Source organism: Diabrotica undecimpunctata, chromosome 2 (assembly GCF_040954645.1).
Source record: "Diabrotica undecimpunctata isolate CICGRU chromosome 2, icDiaUnde3, whole genome shotgun sequence".
Lineage (NCBI taxonomy): Eukaryota > Metazoa > Arthropoda > Insecta > Coleoptera > Chrysomelidae > Diabrotica > Diabrotica undecimpunctata.
In genome coordinates, this window is record NC_092804.1 from 84,794,583 (window position 1) to 84,818,462 (window position 23,880).

The following is a 23,880-nucleotide window of genomic DNA, read 5'->3' on the forward strand; positions in this document are numbered from 1 at the left end:
TTGATTCAGCTACGTACTATATCAAATCACCACCATCCTAGATAAGAGGGGTTAGGGATTCCATAAAAAGATACTGCTACTGGGCCATGATCTGGAATAACTCCATAGCAATACTATCTTGCGACGAGTATTAGAAATATAATATCAGCATTATAGCCTCTCCAATAAGGGTCTAAAAAAATAAATATCTATTTGAAATATGGACAAGAAAAGGATTTATTAGCTCACCTCTGAATTGAGACCCACTTTGGAAACACGTCTTAACGGTTGGACGGTCTTAACAGAAAAGAGCGAAGCGCTGTCATGGCGCCTGAATCTGGAAATTGGGCGTGAGTGACAAGTTGAAAAATATGCTCATCTACCGGATATATTTGGGAATTACAGAAGAATCCTTGAGTCGGCTACAGGTAGGTACTTGACAGATAGATGGGGCTATTAGTTTTATTAAAAAAAAATATAATCGAAATATATAATGAGTTTCTTTTAAATCTTTTGAAACGGTTACACAGCCCTCCCCACGATTTCAACTGGGTACCAGCGTGGAATCGGACTAGGCATGGTGGCACACCATACTAACCTTTTCAAAAGTGGGAATAGATATACGGAGAGGTAAGACAAACAGAATGGACAAATATAGCTACAATCTGGACTCACAGAATCCTTCTTTCACAACTCACGTGGGAACAACTCAAAGATTTCAGAACAAAGCGAAACAGAACGCATAGAAATGACTCAACTATAAAAATGTAAACAAAAAAAAATTGCATTCTCACTCTCAAAATGCATAGGGTATTTCACCTATAACCAATATCATGAACAAAGCGGAATAAAACAAAACATATCTACAAATCATTATTTGAGACCAAATGCTCGCATTCAATCGAAACAATATAATTAAGATATTATTATTTGAAATTTCATAAGTAATATAAAGCAAAACATACTAGTGTTGTCACCAAGATACAAAACAGATAATTTACTGCGTAGTCGTTATGAGACCTAACACAATAAAACACAAAAAAAAATAATGTTATCGTTTGTTCGGAAGCGTAGAGTCTTTCATCTATGACTTAATCCACGAATAACATAAGAATAATAATACAATCGTATCATTAACGCCATAAGATACAAAATACAAATGTGTCATCGTTTGTTCGGAAGCATAGAGTCTTTCATCTATGACTTAATCCACGAATAACATAAGGTAATAACGCAGCGCGTCATTATAGACACATTTAGAGATACACAAATAAAAGGAAAGAGTTACTAATAGTTCAAAATTGGGTACATTAAAGTTCTATAAAGACAAGCCTTAATAAGTTTACTGGGAGAGGTAGACATCAGAATTTCTGTAAGACACATCTATATTTAGAAACAAAAAAAAGCTGATGTTTAGTTATTAGTATGACAACTAGAATTTGTGATAACTAACGTGTATCATCCGCCTATAATAGGGACAACATCGGTAGGTCAACTTCGGGTAGGGTCAACTTCGGGTAGGGTCTAAATAATTCTAGATTACATAACTAAACAGGTATTGGAGAACTAAAAAAAGTTTCCTGACGCGGGAGGCTGTTATTCTAGATTTATTACTGAAATACAATTATGAATGGCTTATCATTCCGACGAGTCAACTAGCGGGAATCCGCTTACTTCATCCCTAGCCTTCCTCAGTGTCTGGCCATTCAGAATATAGGATGTTAGACAGCAATAATCTTTTCAAACATTATTTTGGGGGGTTTCGAATAGAGAGTCGAAATTCGAAGGTCTTCACACTAAGAGTAAAACTTAGGCAAATGAACAGATACTATAATGCACTATCATTGGTAACTAGACAGAGGAATCTTGATATCTTTGGTATAGATACCAAAAAAATTACTTGGATTTATAAATCCGTAAAATAAGATAAATTGAATTTTGTATCCACTTGAAGACAACTAAAGGTATGTACAATTTATTGTAATATAAACTAACATAAGCATAAAAATATCACACTCTACCAAGGCATTCTAAAAATAAAATGAGATTAAATTTTGCAAACACCCTTAAAATCAATATAGGTTCTTGGTCGGGGTAGCATAAACTTAAGATCTCGATCAATACAAACTAGAGAGAGAATAATACCGAAGTAGAATAAGATAAGATAAAAATAAAATTTATGTCGAAAAGAAATACGACATATATACATATATATATAGACATATTGAACACAATAAATGATCAATATTATAATAATAAAAAGTAAAACAGTTCAACGAACTGGGGTGCGAGCCAAACTGAGTTGCTCTGGAGATCGACGTGCGGAGTCTCCTACACTACTTCCAGAGGCTCGTCTCTTTGCGACAACATCTGAGATACACAAAATTATTAATTGGAATAGGGATAGGTCCACTAATCCACTTGACTATAGCAGGATGCTCCCTGACTAATAGTCAACACCACCGACATAAAACAAGGGTTGTCGAGACAGCTCAAAAAAAAATTGAAACGTGTCAACTTCCTGAAGGGAAAGAAGCACTAAGGGACAGAATTGCCGAAGCAAAGTGGTATTCAATGTACTAAGTACTAGGGTATCAGTGCTGTACTGACCCCACGCCAAAAAAATTTGGAAAGGAAACGAATCCTCTCCAGGTAAAGTTCGCGTTAGCGCAACTCTTCCTGTACACGGGCCACGGAGGGATTGAATAGTCGCTGGAGAAGGTAGCAAAGATTAAGTACGCAAAGGCGTAAAGGGAATCAACTAAAAAATTAAAAATTAAGAATGGACTGAACATTTTAGAAGAAAGGTATTAAAATTTTAAGAAAACTGATTTATTCGGTTTCAGACAAATCTGAATTATCCGTCGAAACACTGACTGGTTGATAAGCTTTTAGGTCTAAATAAAACAATAAAAAATAAACAAAAATCACGACATATTTACATGCAAAATTAAACTGGATGCTCGATTTGATGAATCGACATCAGGTACAGTTCGTTGGCTATTAGGCACAACGACCAATGGCAAATTTCTATAAATATGGCTCTAACCTAACCAAAAGTGGAACAGACCAGTGTTAAAGTTTCTGGGAGCGAAAAGAGGGATGCTTCCAGCTCAACAAAGGCGGGTGGCCAACTAAGTAGTCTTAGCAAGCTTCGCTATGGTTATCCACTAGGTAGACAACCTAAATAGCATCAAACAATAATAAAGTTGACTATGACAGTCAAGCAATGAATGAATTTCCAACCACTGGTTGAAAATTGAACTAACGCAAAAGAAGAAAGACAGGATGGCCAATAGTTCCATAAGAATATCCTCTGGGATTGATCACAGTGGAAAATTTCCAAGCAAGAAGACTTCCAGAAGGACAAAAGAAGAAAATAAATCCAAACCGTTAATACACAATCTTGGAGAAGAAGAAAGAAAATGGGTTTATGGCATACAAACCATAATCGATACACAAACAGTTTAGTCTAAAACTGTTGTTTCCAAAAGAAACAAAAAAAATCATAAGAGTCTTCCACGAAACAAAAACTTACGAAAAGACTTAAAAGGAACGGAAGAATCATTACCGTTTTCCAAAGAAATAGAAAAATATTACAGTCCATCGTTAATAATAAAAAATCATGATGTTGGATGTAACACACCATAACAATAAAAAAGGTTGAACAGTAAAACATTTTTGACACCTAATTGAATCCAATATGGTCGTCATACAAATCACAAAGAAATGCTTACCATTCTTTAGCAGAACTCTAACAGAGTCAAAATAATATAAACTTTTAATTCTCAGTGGGTCATTTAAAGGTAGTACCAGAACTATTTCAATTGTTAAACAAACGTGGTCTTAACGTCGACATAAAGATAAAAGATAAATTCACAATAGGCGGCAGCGGGTTGTTTCACCTCTGTATATACAAAGAGTCACAATAGACAACAGCAAACTACTTCAACCTCACTTGTGCCATATCATGAACACAAGATAATAAATGAAAGCTTTTGAGCCTTAGCGTCTAATAAACTATTAGAAGACCGCAAAAATGTCAACGACAAAAAAAGAAAGCTGCTGCTTATACAACAGTCTGACATCACACAAATAACTCAAGATACAATAATACAGGTCACGTGCCTGTACGTCCTACAGGACATCGAGAAAAGAAAAAGGTAAAACCACAAACAACAATAAATTCCAGTACCAAAAACATACTTCTACTACATCTGACCACACAAAGACATAAAATTAACATAACAGAAGGAGAATAACAATATTTCCGCTCTATATTCTCAACAAAGACGCCTTAGGCAGAGAGAAACGAAGTCATATCATTACTTCCTTATACTTGCAAAACAAAAGAACCATGGACTGTAAATTATAGAAAGCATTTTCCTTTTCAGGAAATAAAATTTTCTTTTCAAAGTACGAAAAAGTTAAACTATGAAAAAATAATTTTTTAAAATAAACGAAAAACAAATTAAAAAGAAAATTTAACAGATAGTAGACTAAACATAAACATCCAAAGTTAAAGAGCTCAGCTTTATATCCTCGCAAAAAATATTTCGCGTAATTATTCTGCACGAAACCAGATAACACATTTTAAAATTACGTATATAGATATAATTCCCAGCTGCGAATAAAAACCATGAATCAAGGTTAAGAAATAAAATTCACTTAATTGATTTTTCAAATACCGAACGCTAAGAGCCATTTCGTTTATTTAAAATAAGCACATTGAGGAATATAATTATTATGGTTCTATCAACAAATAAGACTGAACTGCAAAGAAAGCCATCGTTTAGATACGAATTAATTTATGGACATAAACAAAATTTCTCTAACATGGAATGTTTATTATAGACGAGTCTGTAAATACACAAATTAATATCGTTCGCATTAAGAATACCGACAAAAAGAAATTAAGCAGTGAATGTTTACATCACATCATTCCAAATACGTTTTATTTAGATCTCAGAAAATAGACGGAAATATTTCTACGTAATTTTACGAAGATTAAATTAAAGGAAAACGAAAATCGTACCAGTTAAACTGATTAAACAAAAATTGGGTAAAAGCAAATACACAAACAACTTGAGTCTAAAATACGAAATGTAAACAGAAATCATAAACATATTACGTTGTTTTTATAATGAAGATACACGCTCCACGATTGGCGCGCCATTTATGTAACACTGCCGTGCTACAATAATATTACAAGGCCAGAATCGCTCGTTGTCGAAGAGAATAGGGCGGGGTTATAGAAACTATATCGTATTTTAAATTCAAGCACAATTAGATAATATGAAATTATTATTTATTTTTGGACGCCACCCCTGGTTTATCCTCGAAGGGGAAGAGCAAAAAAAATTAAGATTTATTGAAAGTTTACAAGAAAACTATTCTTTATTATTTCGTAGTAATGAACAAAAAGAAAACATTAAAAGTTACGTCATCCCAAAGGGATTCCAAAATATTATTTTATGTTAACATTATAATAAACAAAAAATCTTTGTATCGTATTAAATTAAGAATTGGTTATAAAGAAAATGAATGTATATATATATTAACCCCAAATTTCGAAATTTGTTTACATTGAAAATAATATAGTTATTTATCAACTAGGAACAATGAAGAAAATAAACCTTTAAATTAAATTAGAACACTTCACTATATTTTCATTTTTTTTTGAGTTCATAATCATTTCTGTTGTCTTGAAAGTAGGTATAATAAAAATTGGTACAACCTTAATCTGCTCTGTTTCTCTTCTTTAATTTTTCTTTCTTCTATCTTTCTTTAATTTAATCAGTCACCAAATTGATTCAGCTACGTACTATATCAAATCACCACCATCCTAGATAAGAGGGGTTAGGGATTCCATAAAAAGATACTGCTACTGGGCCATGATCTGGAATAACTCCATAGCAATACTATCTTGCGACGAGTATTAGAAATATAATATCAGCATTATAGCCTCTCCAATAAGGGTCTAAAAAAATAAATATCTATCTGAAATATGGACAAGAAAAGGATTTATTAGCTCACCTCTGAATTGAGACCCACTTTGGAAACACGTCTTAACGGTTGGACGGTCTTAACAGAAAAGAGCGATAGAGCGAAGCGCTGTCATGGCGCCTGAATCTGGAAATTGGGCGTGAGTGACAAGTTGAAAAATATGCTCATCTACCGGATATATTTGGGAATTACAGAAGAATCCTTGAGTCGGCTACAGGTAGGTACTTGACAGATAGATGGGGCTATTAGTTTTATTAAAAAAAAAATATAATCGAAATATATAATGAGTTTCTTTTAAATCTTTTGAAACGGTTACAAAGTGAATAGTGAAAGGACAATGGAATTCGTGCAATTATATATTTAAGGAATAAACTTTGTAATTGTATTTTGCGGTGGACATTTTTCGAAAGTAAATAAGAATTAGATTTAGATATGAGATAACAAGAATTTGGAAGCTTATTTCGGTTGAAAAAGGCAAAATTGTTAATGGTTTCTGAAAAGTAATTTGAGTGAAATTAGTTTATTTGTTTTAAATATTATGTTGGAAATTTTCTGAATCGAAAATTAGTGGGAAAGATGAATGCTTATGATTGGTTAAAAAGGAATGATGGGGGATGAGAGAGTTTGAGAAGGTTGTCTGGGGAGATTGAAAAGATTATTATGTTACCGGCAGACCAGAAGAGAAGGTGTTTTTTCGTGTAGTCAATCGGAGTAGGAGTGTTTTTCGTTTGTTAGTGAAAAAGGTGGAAGCTGAGAGCAGATCAAAACGAGAAGATTAATACCTCTTTTTGAGTCTGTATAGTCCACGAGATCTAATTGAGAAAGAAAGGAGAATTTGTGAATAAAGAGTACCGGTCAAAAGAGGCTTGGGCTTGTGTTTTCGGAGGAGTAGTTTGCTGGTATGCGGTTTTGGAGCGATGCTGAGAACGGGAAAGATTTGATGGTAGCCGGACATAATCAATCAAGGAAGGAACTGTGGTTTGATCGAGAGGAGACATCATTGGTGTAAAAAAATTAAAGGTCAGTCAAATAATTTGAATGAAAGAAAACTTTAAGACATTCTAAAGATAAAATCAAATATAAGCATACGAACTAAGATTCCAAGTTTTAAAGAGTTATTTTTTTGTGAATAAATTATATTTTTTATATGGTAAATTTTTTAGTAGATATTATTATAAAGCAGATCAATAGATAGTTTGTTAATTAAAATTAAATTTAGAGTATAGGAGTTTGTTGGGAAAGATAATTGCCCACAAAAAGTTATTTATTAACATTCACCGTATTGCTTATTGAAATAAATAATAATGTGTGTGCATATTTATGTTGTTTTAATGTTAGTTCCGTTTCCTGTTTTATCCCGATTATGAGCAACTAGGAGATACTAAACCCACTAGAAGAGATATATAAAGTAAACTGATTAAAGTAAAATTAAAAAGGCACCCTGAGAATTTTAATAGTAATTGAATTGTATGACTCTGCATAAATTAGTGAACTAATTAATTAAATAATTGGATTAATTAAATTAGTCTTAATCAATAATAAGACATCATAGAGCAGATCACAACAATATATATATATATATATATATATATATATATATATATATATATATATATATATATATATATATATATATCATACTATCATTTTCGCATCGATACATTATGCTTTTACCATCAATTTAGCATCGTCTTACAAAGTAGCATCTGTATATCGACGCTACTTTACAAGACCTTAATAACTTTTTTCCTGTACTTGTTACAAGAATTTTAACCATCTCATTGATTAGAGTGTTGATACCGTGTTGATATTTTAAAATATCCGCTTTCTCTTTTTATCCCTTACTGAGTTATACAAGTTTATTCCAGAAAATGTTTGAGTCTAAAATGATGGTACAGTGAAAATATTATATATATTTAGTTCAGGGTTTTACCGTTTACTCGCTGCCATTATATACATGAAAATGTATATCCCACTTTCATTATCAATCATTTTAGCATCAGAAATTTGGCATCGCTGTTGAATATAATATTACCCACAATGAAATAGTAAATTTAAGAATATATATATATATATATATATATATATATGTATATATATATATGTATATATATATATATATATATATATTCTTTTTATCCACAAATCATTCTGGCATCATGGTTGGTTAAAAGTAACGGGTTATGATATATTGCAATTACCTATTGTATCTTCGCTCCAATTGGTCCAGTCGCGACGTACAGCACCTCAAATGATAGGATTTAACCAATAAAATACAATAAGACAGAAAAATCAAATATAGCAGCATGTCCAAAAAAAAATATAATTATATATCTTCGTTTCTATAAGTCCAATCGTGACGTACAGTATCTCAAATGACAGGATTTAACGAATTGAAAACAATGAAGTAAAAAAATTAAATACAGCAACATGTCAAAAGGGCCGTAGTCACGTATCTTCGGTCCTATTAGTCCAATCGTGACGTATAGTACCTCTAATGATAGGATTTAACATAGAGAATACAATGGGATACAAAAATCAAATACAGAACAATGTCAAAAGGGCCTTAGTTGTGTATCTTTAGTTCTATTAGTCCAATCATGACGTACAGTACCTCAAATGAAAGGATTTAACAAATAAAATACAATGAGGTATAAAAATTAAATAAAGCAGCATATCAAAATGGCCTTAGTTATGTATCTTCAGTTCTATTAGTCCAATCGTGACGTACGATACCTCAAATGATAGAATTTAACTGATAGAATACAATGAGATAGAAATCAAATACAGTAAAATATTAAAAGGGCCTTAGTTACGTATCTTCGTTTTTATTAGCCCAATCGTGACGCACAGTACCTCAAATGATAGGATTTAACCAATCGAATACAATAAGATAGAAAACTAAAATACATCAGCTTATCAAAAGGGCCTTAGTTATGTATCTGCGGTCCTATTAGTCCAATCGTGACGTTTCGTACCTCAAATGATAGAATTAAACTAATAGAATACAATGAGATACAAAAATTAAATAGAGTAGCCTGGCAAAAGGGCCTTAGTTATGTATCTTCGATCCTATTAGTCTAATCGTGACGTACAGTACCTCAAATGGTAACATTTAACCAATAGAATACTACGACGTAGAAATCAAATACATCAACACGTCAAAAGGACCTTAGGTATATATCTTTGCTCCTATATATGTTATGTCAAAAGAGCCTTAGTTGCGTATCTCGGGTCCTATAGGTCTAATCAGGATATATGGAGCCTAAAATGATAGGATTTAACGAAGATAATACGATAGTGGAGAGAAATTCAACATGGCTGCATCTAATAACACCTTAAACTGGCAGCAATAAAACGAATTTACGCACAGAGGTATGTGGCATATTACGTGACAGGATTTAGCGAATACCATACGATTACGTCATACATCTCTTTGCATACGTCCACTTTTAGTTAACTACTTAGTATGTATTCAGTACTTAGCTTTGCGGTGTTGAGGCATGGACTCTTAAACAGAAGAATGTTACAAATCTTGAAAGCTTTGAGATGTGGTGCTACTGCCGTATACTAAAAATAAGTTGAGTGGATAAAATTACAAATGAAGGGGTAATACGTAGAATACATAACGATCCAGAAGTTATACTGAATATAAAAAAGAGAAAACTTAAACACTTTGGCCACCTGATGAGTTAGTGATGAGTGAATTATTCAAAACAGCAGTAAATAAAATTAGAATCGCCCTAATGATATCCAATCTCCGATGGGAGAGGCACTCAAAGAAGAAAATATGAAAGACTCGAAAAATCTCCAACGTTCACTGTTAAACATATTCCTCCTGTTCACTGCACACATTTACTGCTCCTTGACGCTGTGACGAGAATGAGATAGGATTTAAAAAATAAAATGACAGAAAACTAAACAAGACAGTGTGTCAAACGTGGAATGCGTCGTAGAACGTGAAATAGCGTAAAATTATATGATGGCCATAGACGTTTCTTTAATACCCAGCAAACGACTCGCTTTGTAAAGTTACATAGGCGGGATCTGTGCGAGAAAAAGTCGATCATTCGTTTTATAATCCAAAGGAGACAATAAAATATTCAACGTTAAAATGTGACATAATGTAACGTTATGATAAATCTTTTTTCTCCCGCACGGGTGCATGCCTGTGTACCTATACAAGGGTAGTCATAACCTTTAAGTTGATCGTAATACATAACTGCAACAACAAGTATGTTGACGGTTTGGTTTAGTATATACAGTGCATTCCGTACGTTTTTTAAACATGATTAGGAAATTGTTGACTGGAGGCTATTAAAGAAGTTCTTAAAAATTTTGCGGGTCACCCCCTTTTCTGTAAATGGAGTGAATATTGTTATCCGTTTAATTTTTTCCCCAGTTGAATAATTCCTGCTGGTATTATACAACTAATAGTCGAAAAATGAAGAGCAAGAGTTAGATGACGAAGAAGCCGAAATCTTAATGACGAACACAAATATAATCGACTAATCAGACAATTAAGATCAGCGCTACATGACGCACGCAATGCCACATTTGAACACTACATTAGTACATTGTCTAAAGAAGATCATTCAGTATGGATACCAACAAAAACACTTAAAGAGACCTGAACAACACAACCCACAAATTAAGAAAGATGACGTTAGTTGAGGAAGATCAGACCAGGAAAAAATGTCAACATTTTCAGAATACCAGATAATAATAATCAAGCAATAGAACACTGAAAACTTTTGTTTTTAACTGTACGCCCGTCGTGAATGACATACCATTTTTTAAATAACACTTAATATTGCACTTTTTTAGTGTATTTATTTCATGTTTCAAGATAATTCTTTTAGGAATATATTTATTTATAACATACGGTCTTATGGTCTTATTACGGCTTTCAGATTATACGACATAAATATATCTTGTATCGCACTGCTAATTAAGAATTATGTTTGTAATTCGATAAGAGGTCCGGATATACGAGACACCAGTGACTCACGCCGCACTGATAAAAAGCCGACAGGAATCTGCATTTCTATAAAAAAAATAGATTAATTTGTTTTGTGTATTAATTTAGTTTAGGTCGAACAAGAGTTGCAGTAAAAGACTTTTCTAAATATAGAGTGTAAACCATATTTCCAATGCTTTATGAAAGAGAACCAGTTTATAATATTCCGGACGACGTAATAACACCTTATTTTAGAATATTGGTCGATGAATTGAAATCATTGTTCAAGAAATGAATTATTCATGTGCAGATGTTTTACTCTAAAAACATGTAAAACTAAAATCTCGATTAAAAAAGTTGCAACCAGTTTCTCTCGATGAAATTTAACCACATTATTGATTTTACGAGTGATAAAATGGGTCGACAAAAGACCAATTTTAATCCTTGCAACATTTAAACATAATAGTTGTATCTTGGTTTAATCAAATAAAAAGAAAAATTATACACAAGTACTAAAACCACAAATTATTCTCGATTATAACTTGTGAAAAAGAGTGTTGATTTTAGTGATCAAGTGGCTTCTTACCAAAGCCCAATACGCAAAATTCTGAAGTGGTACCGGAAAGTGGCAATGGAATTAATATTTAATACCGCAGTAGTCAATGCTTAGTTGCTAAATAATAGAAAACGCAAAAAAAGCGACAGTCTATCCTTGAGTTCAGACTGGAGTTCGCGAAGGCATTTACAAATAAAGAAATGTTGTAACCCTCATGACCAGTTACACCCAAAAATACCATCTAAGGCAAAGCGATGTAGATAATACAAAGCGAAGAAAGTGTACAAGATGTTACAAAGTTTTAAGAAGAAGCATGACTAGTAGAAAGGCCGATAGAAAAGTTAAAAAAGTTAAAACATACTCTGAAGAATGTGATGGCAAAACTGAAATATACCTAGTGTGCTCCAATGAAGCACATTAAAAAACAATTTTACTTATACAGGAACTATTATTGAGTAAAAACGTATTGTGCCTCAAGTGGCCTTATAGTATTGGAAGTCGTAAGTTGATAGTTTCCAGTAGAACGTTTTTATTGTTAATTACCTCCGTAAAAGTGAGTTATAGTATTTATAAAGAAATGGATGTAAATAATATGCCTTCGACATCTAAAAAAGGTAGATGTGAACATAAACGTAGATTGACCACTGCTGAATTACAATCATTGTTAGAAGCATCGGGCGAGGACGATGTAGATTAAATGAATGGTGGAAGTGACTGACAAAATACTTGCACAAAGTCGTTCAGAAAAATCGATGATTGCGTTTTGGAAAGAGACAACACAAACAGAATTTAAGACTTTTCTCGAGCTTATGTTCCATATGGGGACAATTAAAATGAACCGTCTGCATGACTACTGGAAAAGTATAGGTAACTTCTCTAATAGAGTTGACTTGACTAGACAATTGTTCATAGCCCATATAAAGAAATAACCGAATCCTCACTTGTCAAAGAAACTAAAAAAACGTTAAGTGGTCTAAAAACTAAAAAGTCCCCTATTCAAACTGGTTTTTAATAAAAAAAATTAATAATATGTTAAAAGTTTTTTTAATATACCCTAAAACTGAAAGCGCAAAGAATCGATTGCAAGTTACAAAATACTTATAGAGTCATACGAGTTTAAAGTCATACAAGTACAGTTGTTTAAATAATCGCTTTCTGTGATAAACAAATTGAATAAATTGTAAAATATTTTTTGATCTGCTTGATATTTAGCACACTTTAATAACTCATCAATTGCCATGATTTCAAGTAGCTATATTATCTGTCGTTAGTCAAAAAACAAAGTTATTAACATTTATAAATTACTACAAACATATATCTTAGAGTTTATGGTTTTTTGGAATTATCTCAATTATTTATGTATTTAAATTTGGTATTTCTCTACATAGAAAACTTTTTATTGTCTACAACTTTTATTTAAATTATTTTTCTTTAGAATGTATACAAAACGTTTTATAAGCAAAATTTTTTTTTGCCTTTTAAGATTGTTTAAGAAAACAAAGCAAAATCAACTGTACGTCTTTATGAATTTTTTGTCGGCTACCCCTCATATTATTTAGAATTTAAATTTCTGTAAGATTTTTTAAAACTATTTAGCGAGGTTCCGTTAACTACTTTCTTATGGCATGGTCAAAGTCAAATATTATTTTTTTATGTGATTATGCCACAAGTATTAGTCGATATTGAGATGAAAATTACATTTTTAATTAACTAATATTTAACGATACGATTTCCAATATTTAACCTTGTTTATTGTACAAATTATGTAAAAATGTGTATACACATTTTGTACAAAAAACGTTTTTTGAGAACGATTTCCTGAATTGAAATCAAAATGTTAAACATTAAATAATTAAAAATGTGATTCTCATCCCAATCACAACCAATATTTTTGACCTTATCCCATAAAAATCTAATATTTATCTTAAACTATTCACTGATAGCTTCGATTAAACAGCTTGGAAATTGAAATATGTAAAATATTCCTCTACACAACTCTCTGGGAAAAAATATCTAAATTGAATAAATATAACAACTGAACGTTGATATTATAAAAAAACTAGTTGGTTGACCCCAGCCGGTCGGCAGGTAGTTTTAATGTCCCCATTTGAACTTGACCCAAACCGATCGATATTTTTAAAATATTTATTAAAAAAATATTATTTAAGTATTAACACTGGCAACATCTATTGGCTTTAAAATGATACCAAATACAGTAATTTTACCTCCCAATGTTAAAATGATGGTTTGATGTAAAAAATTGAATTTATAAAAAAATCGGATTATTGAAAAACCGACAACGGTGTCAAGCCTACAAAGGTGCACTAAACGAACATACACGACGTATAAATAGAAAAGGATAGCATTTCTTGGTGATGCTAAATTACTGCAACGTGAAAAGAGCTTAAAACGATAGTGGGATGTATATATATATATATATATATATATATATATATATATATATATATATATATATATATATATATACAGTATATATAGTGTTGGTTGTTGCTCTGGAAACCTCAGAGTCTTCTAACATTTTTGCCACAAGTTGGTCGCATTGCTCCTGTAGTGATCCTTTCCCAAGTTAATATGCTCCTTTTCTACCTTAACTGCACCGTACTGAAGACCATTAAAAATAAAACAATAAAACAGAACCAATAGTCAGAAATACGTATATACGGTTGCCTTCCATCTTATACACATATTTTATTGTATTTTTTTCTTTGTTGCGAGCTATGCTGATATCTTTTACCTTTATATATATATATATATATATATATATATATATATATATATATATAAAGGTAGAAAGAGAAAATAATAATAACCATATTTTAGCATATCCTGAAGAAGCGAATAAATTTCTAAAGCTATATAAAAGAACAAAGAGTTTTACTTATCCTACCCTATCAATAACTGATACCTCAAACTAAAACGTCAGTTTACCTAACGTGGCATTCGGCCATGGCTCGCTCCATCAAACTTCACTCTCTTGGAAAAAGTGTTATTTTCTACAATATACTAGTTTAAATTCACTTAGTAAATAAAACATCTACTAAATTATATTAGAATTGCAACAGTTCGTTTCATCCGCAAGCATGGATACATTTTGAAAACTTAGCACAAGGTGATGTCATGCGCGAGATGTACGAGTTTAGTTCGTGGCAATATCATATCTTGTATCCTTGTATCATGCGTATTGCGGATCTTTTAGAAACATTGGCCGAAACTACCTGAATCCTTTTCAGGTAGACGAATTAATGTTAACGTGTGTACATGTTATCATTACGTAGCAAAGGTAAAAGAGCAGTGTTATCCTCCAGTTAAAAATATTACAGTAACTGATATCTCGGCTGAAGTAAGACTGGGTGAATGATACTGCACTGAGAATATGCAAGAATATCCTAGGGAAAGGTTAGATACTAACATGCAAAATTATTCTTTAATATACAACTCTTATAGAAGTACGAGGCGTTACCATCTCGGTCACGCATCAAATGATTCTGACAATGATTGATGGTAAAGTGTGCAATGTGTTAAGTGACAATAAATCAACTCAACGATGTTTTATCTGTACGGCAACATCTAAAGAAATGAATACAACATTAACAACGAAAGAGCCAGACGATAATATGTACCAGATTGGAATATCTACCTTACATGCCTACATTCGTACGATGGAATGCCTTTTAAATATTAGTTACCGTCAAGATTTTTGTGAGGGGCAAGTAAGAGGAGACAAAAAGAAATGTTTAAAAAGAGGAAAGATGAAATCAAAAAAAATTAAGAAAGTTGGTCTCATTATCGACAAAGTAAAACCAGAATTTGGTACCAGTAACGATGGAAATACCGCAAGAGCATTTTTTTATAAGTATACTACCACAGTACGTATCACTAACCTTAATGAAGAGCTCATTCACAATTTTGGGACAACTCTTGCAGCTGTTGCGTCTGGTTATGAGGTCGACTTTGTTACATTGCAGAACTACTGTATAAAGACTAGGGAACTGTATTTAAGTTTGTACCCATAGTCTAACATGCCAGTGATTGTTCACAAAATATTGGTACATGGAGCAGATATAATAAAAAATTCACTAATACCAGTATGCCAAATGTCCGAAGAAGCTTCCTAGGCTAAAAAATAAAGAAATTAGAAAAGTCAGACTGGGCATACAATGAAAATTTCAAGACGCCGAATTAATTATAACTAGACTTCGACAAATATGCATGTTGCATATTTTGCATATTGTGCATATTTTATGCAAATATTTCATATTTTGGCATATTTGTATAAAAGTTTGCATAAAGTGCATAAAAGTTCAGATTTTTATACTGTATTTGAAAATTTTTAAACATACCAATTTATTTCAATTCTTGTATAAAATTTTGTAGTCATTTTAATCAAGAAATGATCTAAGTACGTAATCTCTACAGGTACAAAACATTTACAATTTCAAAGATCAATTTAAGTAGCCCTCAACATTCTTAGAAAGTCTCGGTCACTGAGGCATTCAGTTATTGGATAATCGCTAAGGGTTCGCTCATTTGCATTTTATGATCTAATCCCCAAATCTATCTACAATTTATTGTATCTTAACAGCAGGTAAACGGCTAATAGTTTTGTTCCTAATTTAGGGATTTTCCAAAATCTCCCAGTTTATAGAATTAGGTACCTAAACATTTCTAATTTGATGCTCAGATTTGTAAATCATTTTTGTTTTGATATTCAAAGCGTAAACACTCGTTGTGCGTAACAAAAAGGAAGATTGTGATTTTATAATGCCTAAAACAACCAGTGCTTCAACTTGGATTAAACCTTATAAAGAGCTGTCTATGGATATGGGAAAAATCTACTGTTCAGTCTGTGGCAAAATTGTAAGTATCTAATATTTTCTATTAAATATCTAATATTTCATACATACAGGGTGTTTCCAAATGACACTTACAACGTTTGACTGTAGATACTTCTCGAAAAATTGAACAAAACGATATAGTTAATGAGGGGTCAAACTTATTTACTTTTCGAGATACAGGGTGTTAAAATTAAAAAAAAAATTAAATTCTTTTAGTTAATAACAACAATAACTTTAAAACCAATAAACGTATTTACTTGAAATTTAGTACTCGTAGGTTGTTTTTAAATGAAAAATAGCTTCCTTTAGTGAGAAAAAATTGTCCATGGTACAATACAATGGTGTGTATTTAGAAAAATTTTTCACCTTTACTTTTTTTTATGAAGTCAGCTATTCTAAAACACAATTATTTTTATTGTAATTGAATTAACAAAAAAAAAACTTTTGTTGAATTTTAAAATAAGTTATATGATGTACTAATGGTTAGTAACAAAAACTAATTTGTGGATTAATACTGCATTTAAAACACTTAGCGAGTGTTTTTTTTTTCCAAACCAGTTATTTGATTAACCAAAAACACCTTGTATATTTTTATATTTTAAAGGTTGGGTTAAAATAAAGGTTTTTATTTTTATTTATAGATAGCATGTGAGAAGAAATTTCAGATAGACCAACATGTGAGAACTGCTTCACACATTGCAAAAAAAGGAAAAATATGAGGAAAACATCAAACTTCAATGGCTAAATGTTTCCAATCTACTTCAAAAAAATTAGATGAGCAAGAAACTTTTAATGAAGACTTGTGTCGCGCATTAGTGTCTGCAAACATACCGCTTTCAAAATTAGCAAATGTAAATTTTAGTTCGTTTCTAAAAAAATATTGCAAACTTAATGTTCCAAGTGATCGGTCTCTAAGAAGAAATAATGTGAACGGGCTATACTCGTCGGTGTTAATTAATATTAAGGAAGAAATTGCAGATAATTATTTTTACATATCTGTAGACGAAACCACTGATTCCTCAGGAAAGTATATTGCTCATTTATTGATTGGTGTTCTTAAAGAAGATACCTTACCAAAATCTCATCTTATTTCATGCCAGCAACTTGAGAAAACAAATGCTTTAACAATTTCGCGTTTTATACAAGAAACATTAGCAACTTTTTTTCTTCCGACAACTATTCCTTCTAATAAATTACTGCTTATTTTATCGGATGCTGCTCCTTATATGGTGAAAGCAGGACAAAATTTAAAAATATTTTTCCCAGATTTAATACATGTTACTTGTGTAGCGCATGGATTAAACAGAGTTGTAGAGGAAATACGAAAAAGTTTCCTCTTGTAAATACCATGATATCCAGTGTCAAAAAAGTATTTCTTAAATCTCCTATAAGAATTCAACTTTATAAAGAAATGCTACCTAACATTCCTCTTCGACCACAACCTATTTTAACGCGATGGGGAACATGGTTAGAAGCAGCTAATTTTTATGCAGATCATTTTGTTAAAATAAAGAACATAATTGATACGTTAACAGATGAAAGTTCCCAATCTCTTTTGGATTCTAAACAAACTTTTCAGAGTAACTTGCTTCAACAAGAACTTTCATTTATAAAATCAAATTTTAGTTTTGTTCAAAAAACAATTACTCAGTTAGAATCACCAAAACTGTCATTGTTCGAAAGTACAGCATTAATAAAAGAATTTGCGTCATGTTGTCGGAACGTTAGAGGTAATATTGGAAAAGATATTTTAAAAAAATTTGAAGCTACTATGGAAAAAAATAAAGGGGACCATATTCTTTCTGAAGTAGTCAGTGTTCTAGCTGGAAATATTTCGGAAACAATTAATTTATAACCAAATGTTTTGGATAGGTTGAAAAATGCTCCCGTTACATCAGTTGATGTTGAACGAAGTTTTTCCATATATAAATATATGTACTCAGACAGAAGCCACAAGTTTTTGTTAGAAAATTTTAAACACCACTTGGTCATTTATTGTTACCATAATTCTAAATAAGTTTATTCATACTTAAAAATGATGTAGTTAATTAAAATAAATGTAAATCTTAATGAATAGTAGGAAATATTTAGTTATGTACACTTTTTTTTTAAATAAAATTGTTACTATTTTACGATTTTTTTATTTATTTGTATGCATATTTTGTAAAATATTTGCATATTTTCGGGTAAACACGTGCATATTTATGCGCATATTTTCTACATTTTTATTTGCATATTTGCCGAAGTCTAATTATAACTTAGTTAAATATTTATTAATATCGTCTGATCCATATTTATCTTTGTTGCGAAAACTTCCACTAAAAAAATTATCTAGGCATGATAGAGATATAAAATTTTATTAATAAAAATGATTCAATGGTCATGTCTTTTATTTATCACAACTACATACGCTATTGTCATAAAATGTAGTTTAGAAGCGCTTGATAGAGTGCCAGAGTTTTGTCCGCCTAGATTAGTCAAATCATATACTGCGTGTTAGTTCGGTTTTCAGGTGCCCCATGAGGCTACAGTGTCCTGTTAGGAGACCTACGATAATTCGCATATCATTCCTATTCATACCTAGTAGATCTTTGGATCTCTTCTTCGACGGTTCATGTATAAAAGCAATCGAATGTTTGAAACCCATTTGTTCGTATCAGTGCTTACCTTTCATCTATTCCACCCAGTCCCATATTCTTCTTTTGGATGTGCTTCTTGCTATGCCAACGAAAGTTTTCGGACCTATAAATGTTTTTTTGCCCCTCCTCTGATAAGTAGGTTCATTTTTCGTTCCAAACTAACTTCGTCAACTCGGTTCGATTCAATTCTGCAGCACATCTCTATAAATTTTTGCTTTGAGGATAGTGGAGTAACTACCTAGGCGTTCACTAAGGCTTAGCCTTGGTTTCCCTCCATATTCTCCAACACCTTCATCGGTTTTGGAGGCGTCTGTATACCAGCACCTTAGATTAAAGAAACCCGAGATGGAACATCATTCATTGCGCAGCGTGGCAAATTCTTCTTTATACCTACCTAAGCTATTCCACCAATTGGAATCGACATTAGCTTCGTATCGTGACGAGAACCGCCGATAATGTTCGAAGCTCATAGTTTGTTTCGTGCCGTTGAAGGTTAACGCAAGCAATTCAATTGTGAATATCAAGATAGTTTCTGTTCTTTTTGTGATTTTAGTGTCAAAATGAGTTGATGTATTGTAAAAGAATGAATATTTTCAACAGTATTTATATTCAAATGCCGCTCTATGTACCACCACGGTGGTATTATTCCAGATTGTTTAATTGTAAAACTTACCGAGTTACTTATTTTAACATCATTGTATTGATTTGTTTATTTTTTTAAATATATGCTCAAGATTTCGTAGTCTGTTAATTTTTGATTCTAAGTATGTTTTCTATTACCCTAATTAATACAATGTAATATAACTTAAAAATGCATTAAAAAAATTTAGACACTAAATTTTATCAAACTTCTTACATAATCATTATACAGGGTGATAAAGTAAATAAAGCATGTAAGAACTACTTTTAATTCTGCATTACCTCATCCCTAAACAATATCAAGATGGTATCAAAGTGTAAATGGAGATGCTGATTTTTCCACGTTTTTGGCCACGAATACACCATATAAATTGCTCTGTAATTTATATGGTGTAGTTGTAAAATCAACAGTTGATGAGATGGCTATTCGTCAGTATGTTCAATGGGATGGAAAACGATAGTATGGATATGTAGATTATGAAGTTGCCTTACAAACGGATTGTCATTCAATTGCCAAGGAAGCAATAGTATTTATGTTAGTCTATAATAATAGTTCCTGTAAACTTCCTGTAGGGTATTTCTTAATTAATTCATTAACTGGCAAACAAAAACAAAATTTAATATTACAATGCTTAAATTTGGCAAATCAATGTGGTGTAGAAGTAATATCAGTAACTTTTAATGGTGCATCAAATAATGTGACAATGGTAATGAGTTAGGGTGTAGTTTTCAATTAAATTCATTAAAATATACTTAATTGATGAAACGTTATCGAAACGTCAATAAACTCATTTTAAACTTCAATTGTGGCTTATTCTCATTAAATTACTAATTGCTTTAAAATGCCACAAGAAAATAGCTTCAGTAAACAATGGAAATATGATTAAAAAAAATGTTATCTTGGTTCCTATTGGCCATAGATGGTATTGTTGTTTTTTGAAAATTGTGTTTTTTTACCAGGTTTTCATTAAGCCTACTTACAAGCATATAACATGAAAAATGTCAAAGGTTTATAAGCTAAAAAGTCAGCCCTTTTGCATACTGATTTTTAATAACAAATTTAATAAAATGTTGCAATTTTTTTAATATATATACCTTAAAAATGTTTATTAGTTTTCTCAGGTTTCGAAAAAAATGAATGCATTTAAAAAGCATTGGCCCGAAAATTTGCGCCTACGTTCGAAAGCCATGCTTCCCCGCGTCGGTCAGTACCGGAGTTCCACATCTCTTTTTATTTATTCGTTTTTTTTTCTAATTTTATTTATTTTTTTTATTTTTTATATTGATATTTTTTTATTTTTAAAATAAACACATTTTTATGATGCACGGGTATTTTACCATTTCTTGTGTTTGTGTCCTCATTCCTATTCAGAATAAATTCAGATAAGTATATATTGATGGCAGGTGGGATAGCAGGTAGTTGAACTGACATGTGTTGATAAATATGCAAATTAAGACATTGCTTAATTTGCTTAACAAGAATTAACCGTTCTTTACTTCTTCTTTTCGTACCTCTATAACCCGGAGTCTTGGTCGTTTGCACAACTTACTTCCATCTCATACTGTCGTTCATAATAGTTGGGTCGGTAATTAGTCTCATTATACTTCTGGCTATATGTTACGTCCCCGCTGCATTCGTGGACGTCCTAAGGACTTTTTTCCCCTCAGTGCATTCTCCCAGTATAATTTGGCAATGCAGTTATTAGAGAGCCTTTGAATATACCCAGCGAAACTTTGGCGTTGAAATTTAGTTTCTTGTACGACGTTGCTATCTTTATATACCTGTTTGACCTTGGCATTAGTTCTCGTTCGGTATTGGTTAGTATTCGGACCTTGTTTGAGTCGGAAAATACTTGTGGGTGCTTTTCTATCAATCCTGATCTAATTAATATCAGAGTTTTACTTGCTTTTGTTAGCGTTTTCGTCACACATCCACACATTAGCACTGGGTTACTGTTTTATATATCCTGATTTTAGAGATTCGTATTAGACTCCTGGATTTAATAGTGTTACCAGGGTTATACATATAAATTATTTTTTTTTATATTTTTTATTATTTATTTTCCATATTTTCACGTATAAAAGAATACTAACTTGCAAAATTAATTCATTTTACCTCTTTTTTTCGTTCATTAAGGTTAGAATATTAATGTTAACTGTACTATTTTTTATCAGTTAATCTAAATTTATTCCCTTTTAAATATCAATTTTATAAATAAACTTCAATAAAAAATTAATTTAATCAATTTCGGATCGATTACTTGTAAGTCATTTTAGATCATAACTTCGGAACTAATTGAATCGGAACCAATCTCAATGTTTTTTCTCTTAAAATACGCGTCTTTTGCTGAATTTTTGACATATGTTTAGAAAAAAAAATATTAATTGAAAATTGAAAAAGTTATTGTATTTTTTTATTAGCATAAAAATTGTACAGCTAATTAAAAAAATCCCTGGGCTCTTCTATTTAGCTGATTTGCATCTTTTAACTTTTATTTGAAAGCTTGAATGCCCTTTTATATGCAAAAAAAGGTCTTCAGTATTTAAAACTTTTTGTGTTGGCTCTGCATAAGTTTGAAAATTAATAACTTTTTTTCAACAATTTAGATTGCAAAATTATTTTGCAAAGACTACATCGATTCTGCTGAAATTTTGTATAGTGTTTTTTTATATATTCGGATTTTTTCACGATTTCAGTCTTTTTCGTGTTTTAGTGTTTTTCGACGTTTTTCGCTTTTTTAAGTATTTTTTGCAATTTTCGAGTTTTTCGGAGCTATTCGCATTTTTCAGCATTTTTCGCGGTTTAGCGTATTTTTAGAACACACTAATAATATCCACCATTAAATTTAGTTTAATATGGAACTGGAAGAAAACGAACAAGTACCATTTTTAGATGTGTTAATAATAAAGAAGGAGGGACACATAGAATACACAGTATACCGAAAAATAACACATTCCGACAGATATCTACACGCAGATTCACATCACCATCCTACACAGTTACACGCTGTCATTAAAACCTGATTACAAGATCCGAAAGACTGACTGACGATGAACATCCAAATGAAGAAATGCAAATGTGAAAACAGCGTTAAGAAAAAACGGAGAAGAAGTTTTTTTATACTGGTGCGGTATTAATTTTTGGTTTGTGTCGTGACGAAAACGTCACTACTGTTTATACTGGCGTTGTATTATTTTTTTAACGTTAGTTGATGGTAAATTCATTTCAAACTGTACTCAAATTTTATTAGTTTATAACATCTTATTTAGTTTATATAATAATTAAATTTATTATCATATCAGTGTATAAATACATGCTATATAAGTAAATGATAATTAATTTAATATTTTATCTAACTTTGACGGGTCTTTATTGATACGTTAGCATGTGGCGTTAGGAGCAAACATAATAATTTATTGAATTATTATAACATATAATTTGTTTAAAATATAAATAAATAATAAAATTACTTTATTTAATTTTAAAAATACAGAAAACATAGTAAATATTGTTCTATTGTGTTTCCGACAATGAGTGTGTCAAAATTTCCCAAGCTGAGCAAACGGGCTATACCTATCATTTGTATCATTTTAATTTTAACTCTCAATGGTGTAACATGTAGTATACATTATGTAATAATAAAAACAATAATATATATTATATATTATTTAATATATGTTTTAGGTATTTGAGACTCTTCCCCAAGAATTATTTAAAGCATACGATATTCCTGTTGATTTCATAATAACGCCAACCCGCGTTATAACCGTGGAGAATAAATTGTCCAGACCAACTGGAATATTTTGGAACGAATTGACCGGTGCCCAGATTAGAAGCAGAAAAATTTTGCAGACTTTAAAAACAAAATGTGAAGGGTAAAATGTTCTATTGCTAATTAAACACGTGTATATATATATATATATATATATATATATATATATATATATATATATATATATACAAACAACACAGTTTATTAGGGCTGCAGTCAGAAGGTTTGGCCGGTATGTTACAGAAACACTCTTTTGACTTTTGGGCTATCTTTAGCTATATATATATATATATATATATATATATATGTATATATACATATATATATATATATATATATATATATATATATATATATATATATATATATATATGTAGTATATATATAGTATGTATATATATTATATACATACAAACAAGACAGTTTATTAGGGCTGCAGTCAGAAGGTTTGGTCGGTATGTTACAGAAACAC

The 23,880-nt window shown here is 31.2% G+C and overlaps 1 protein-coding gene across 1 annotated transcript in view; it reads left to right on the forward strand.

Moving 5' to 3' along the window:
- lost (methenyltetrahydrofolate synthase domain-containing protein lost) overlaps positions 1 to 23,880 on the forward strand; it is a 204,902-nt gene that overhangs the window by 75,771 nt on the left and 105,251 nt on the right. Inside the window, exon 4 of the mRNA XM_072523177.1 lies at positions 23,321 to 23,511. Coding sequence (XP_072379278.1) covers positions 23,321 to 23,511 — 191 coding nt within the window. The remainder of the gene's footprint in view (positions 1 to 23,320; positions 23,512 to 23,880) is intronic.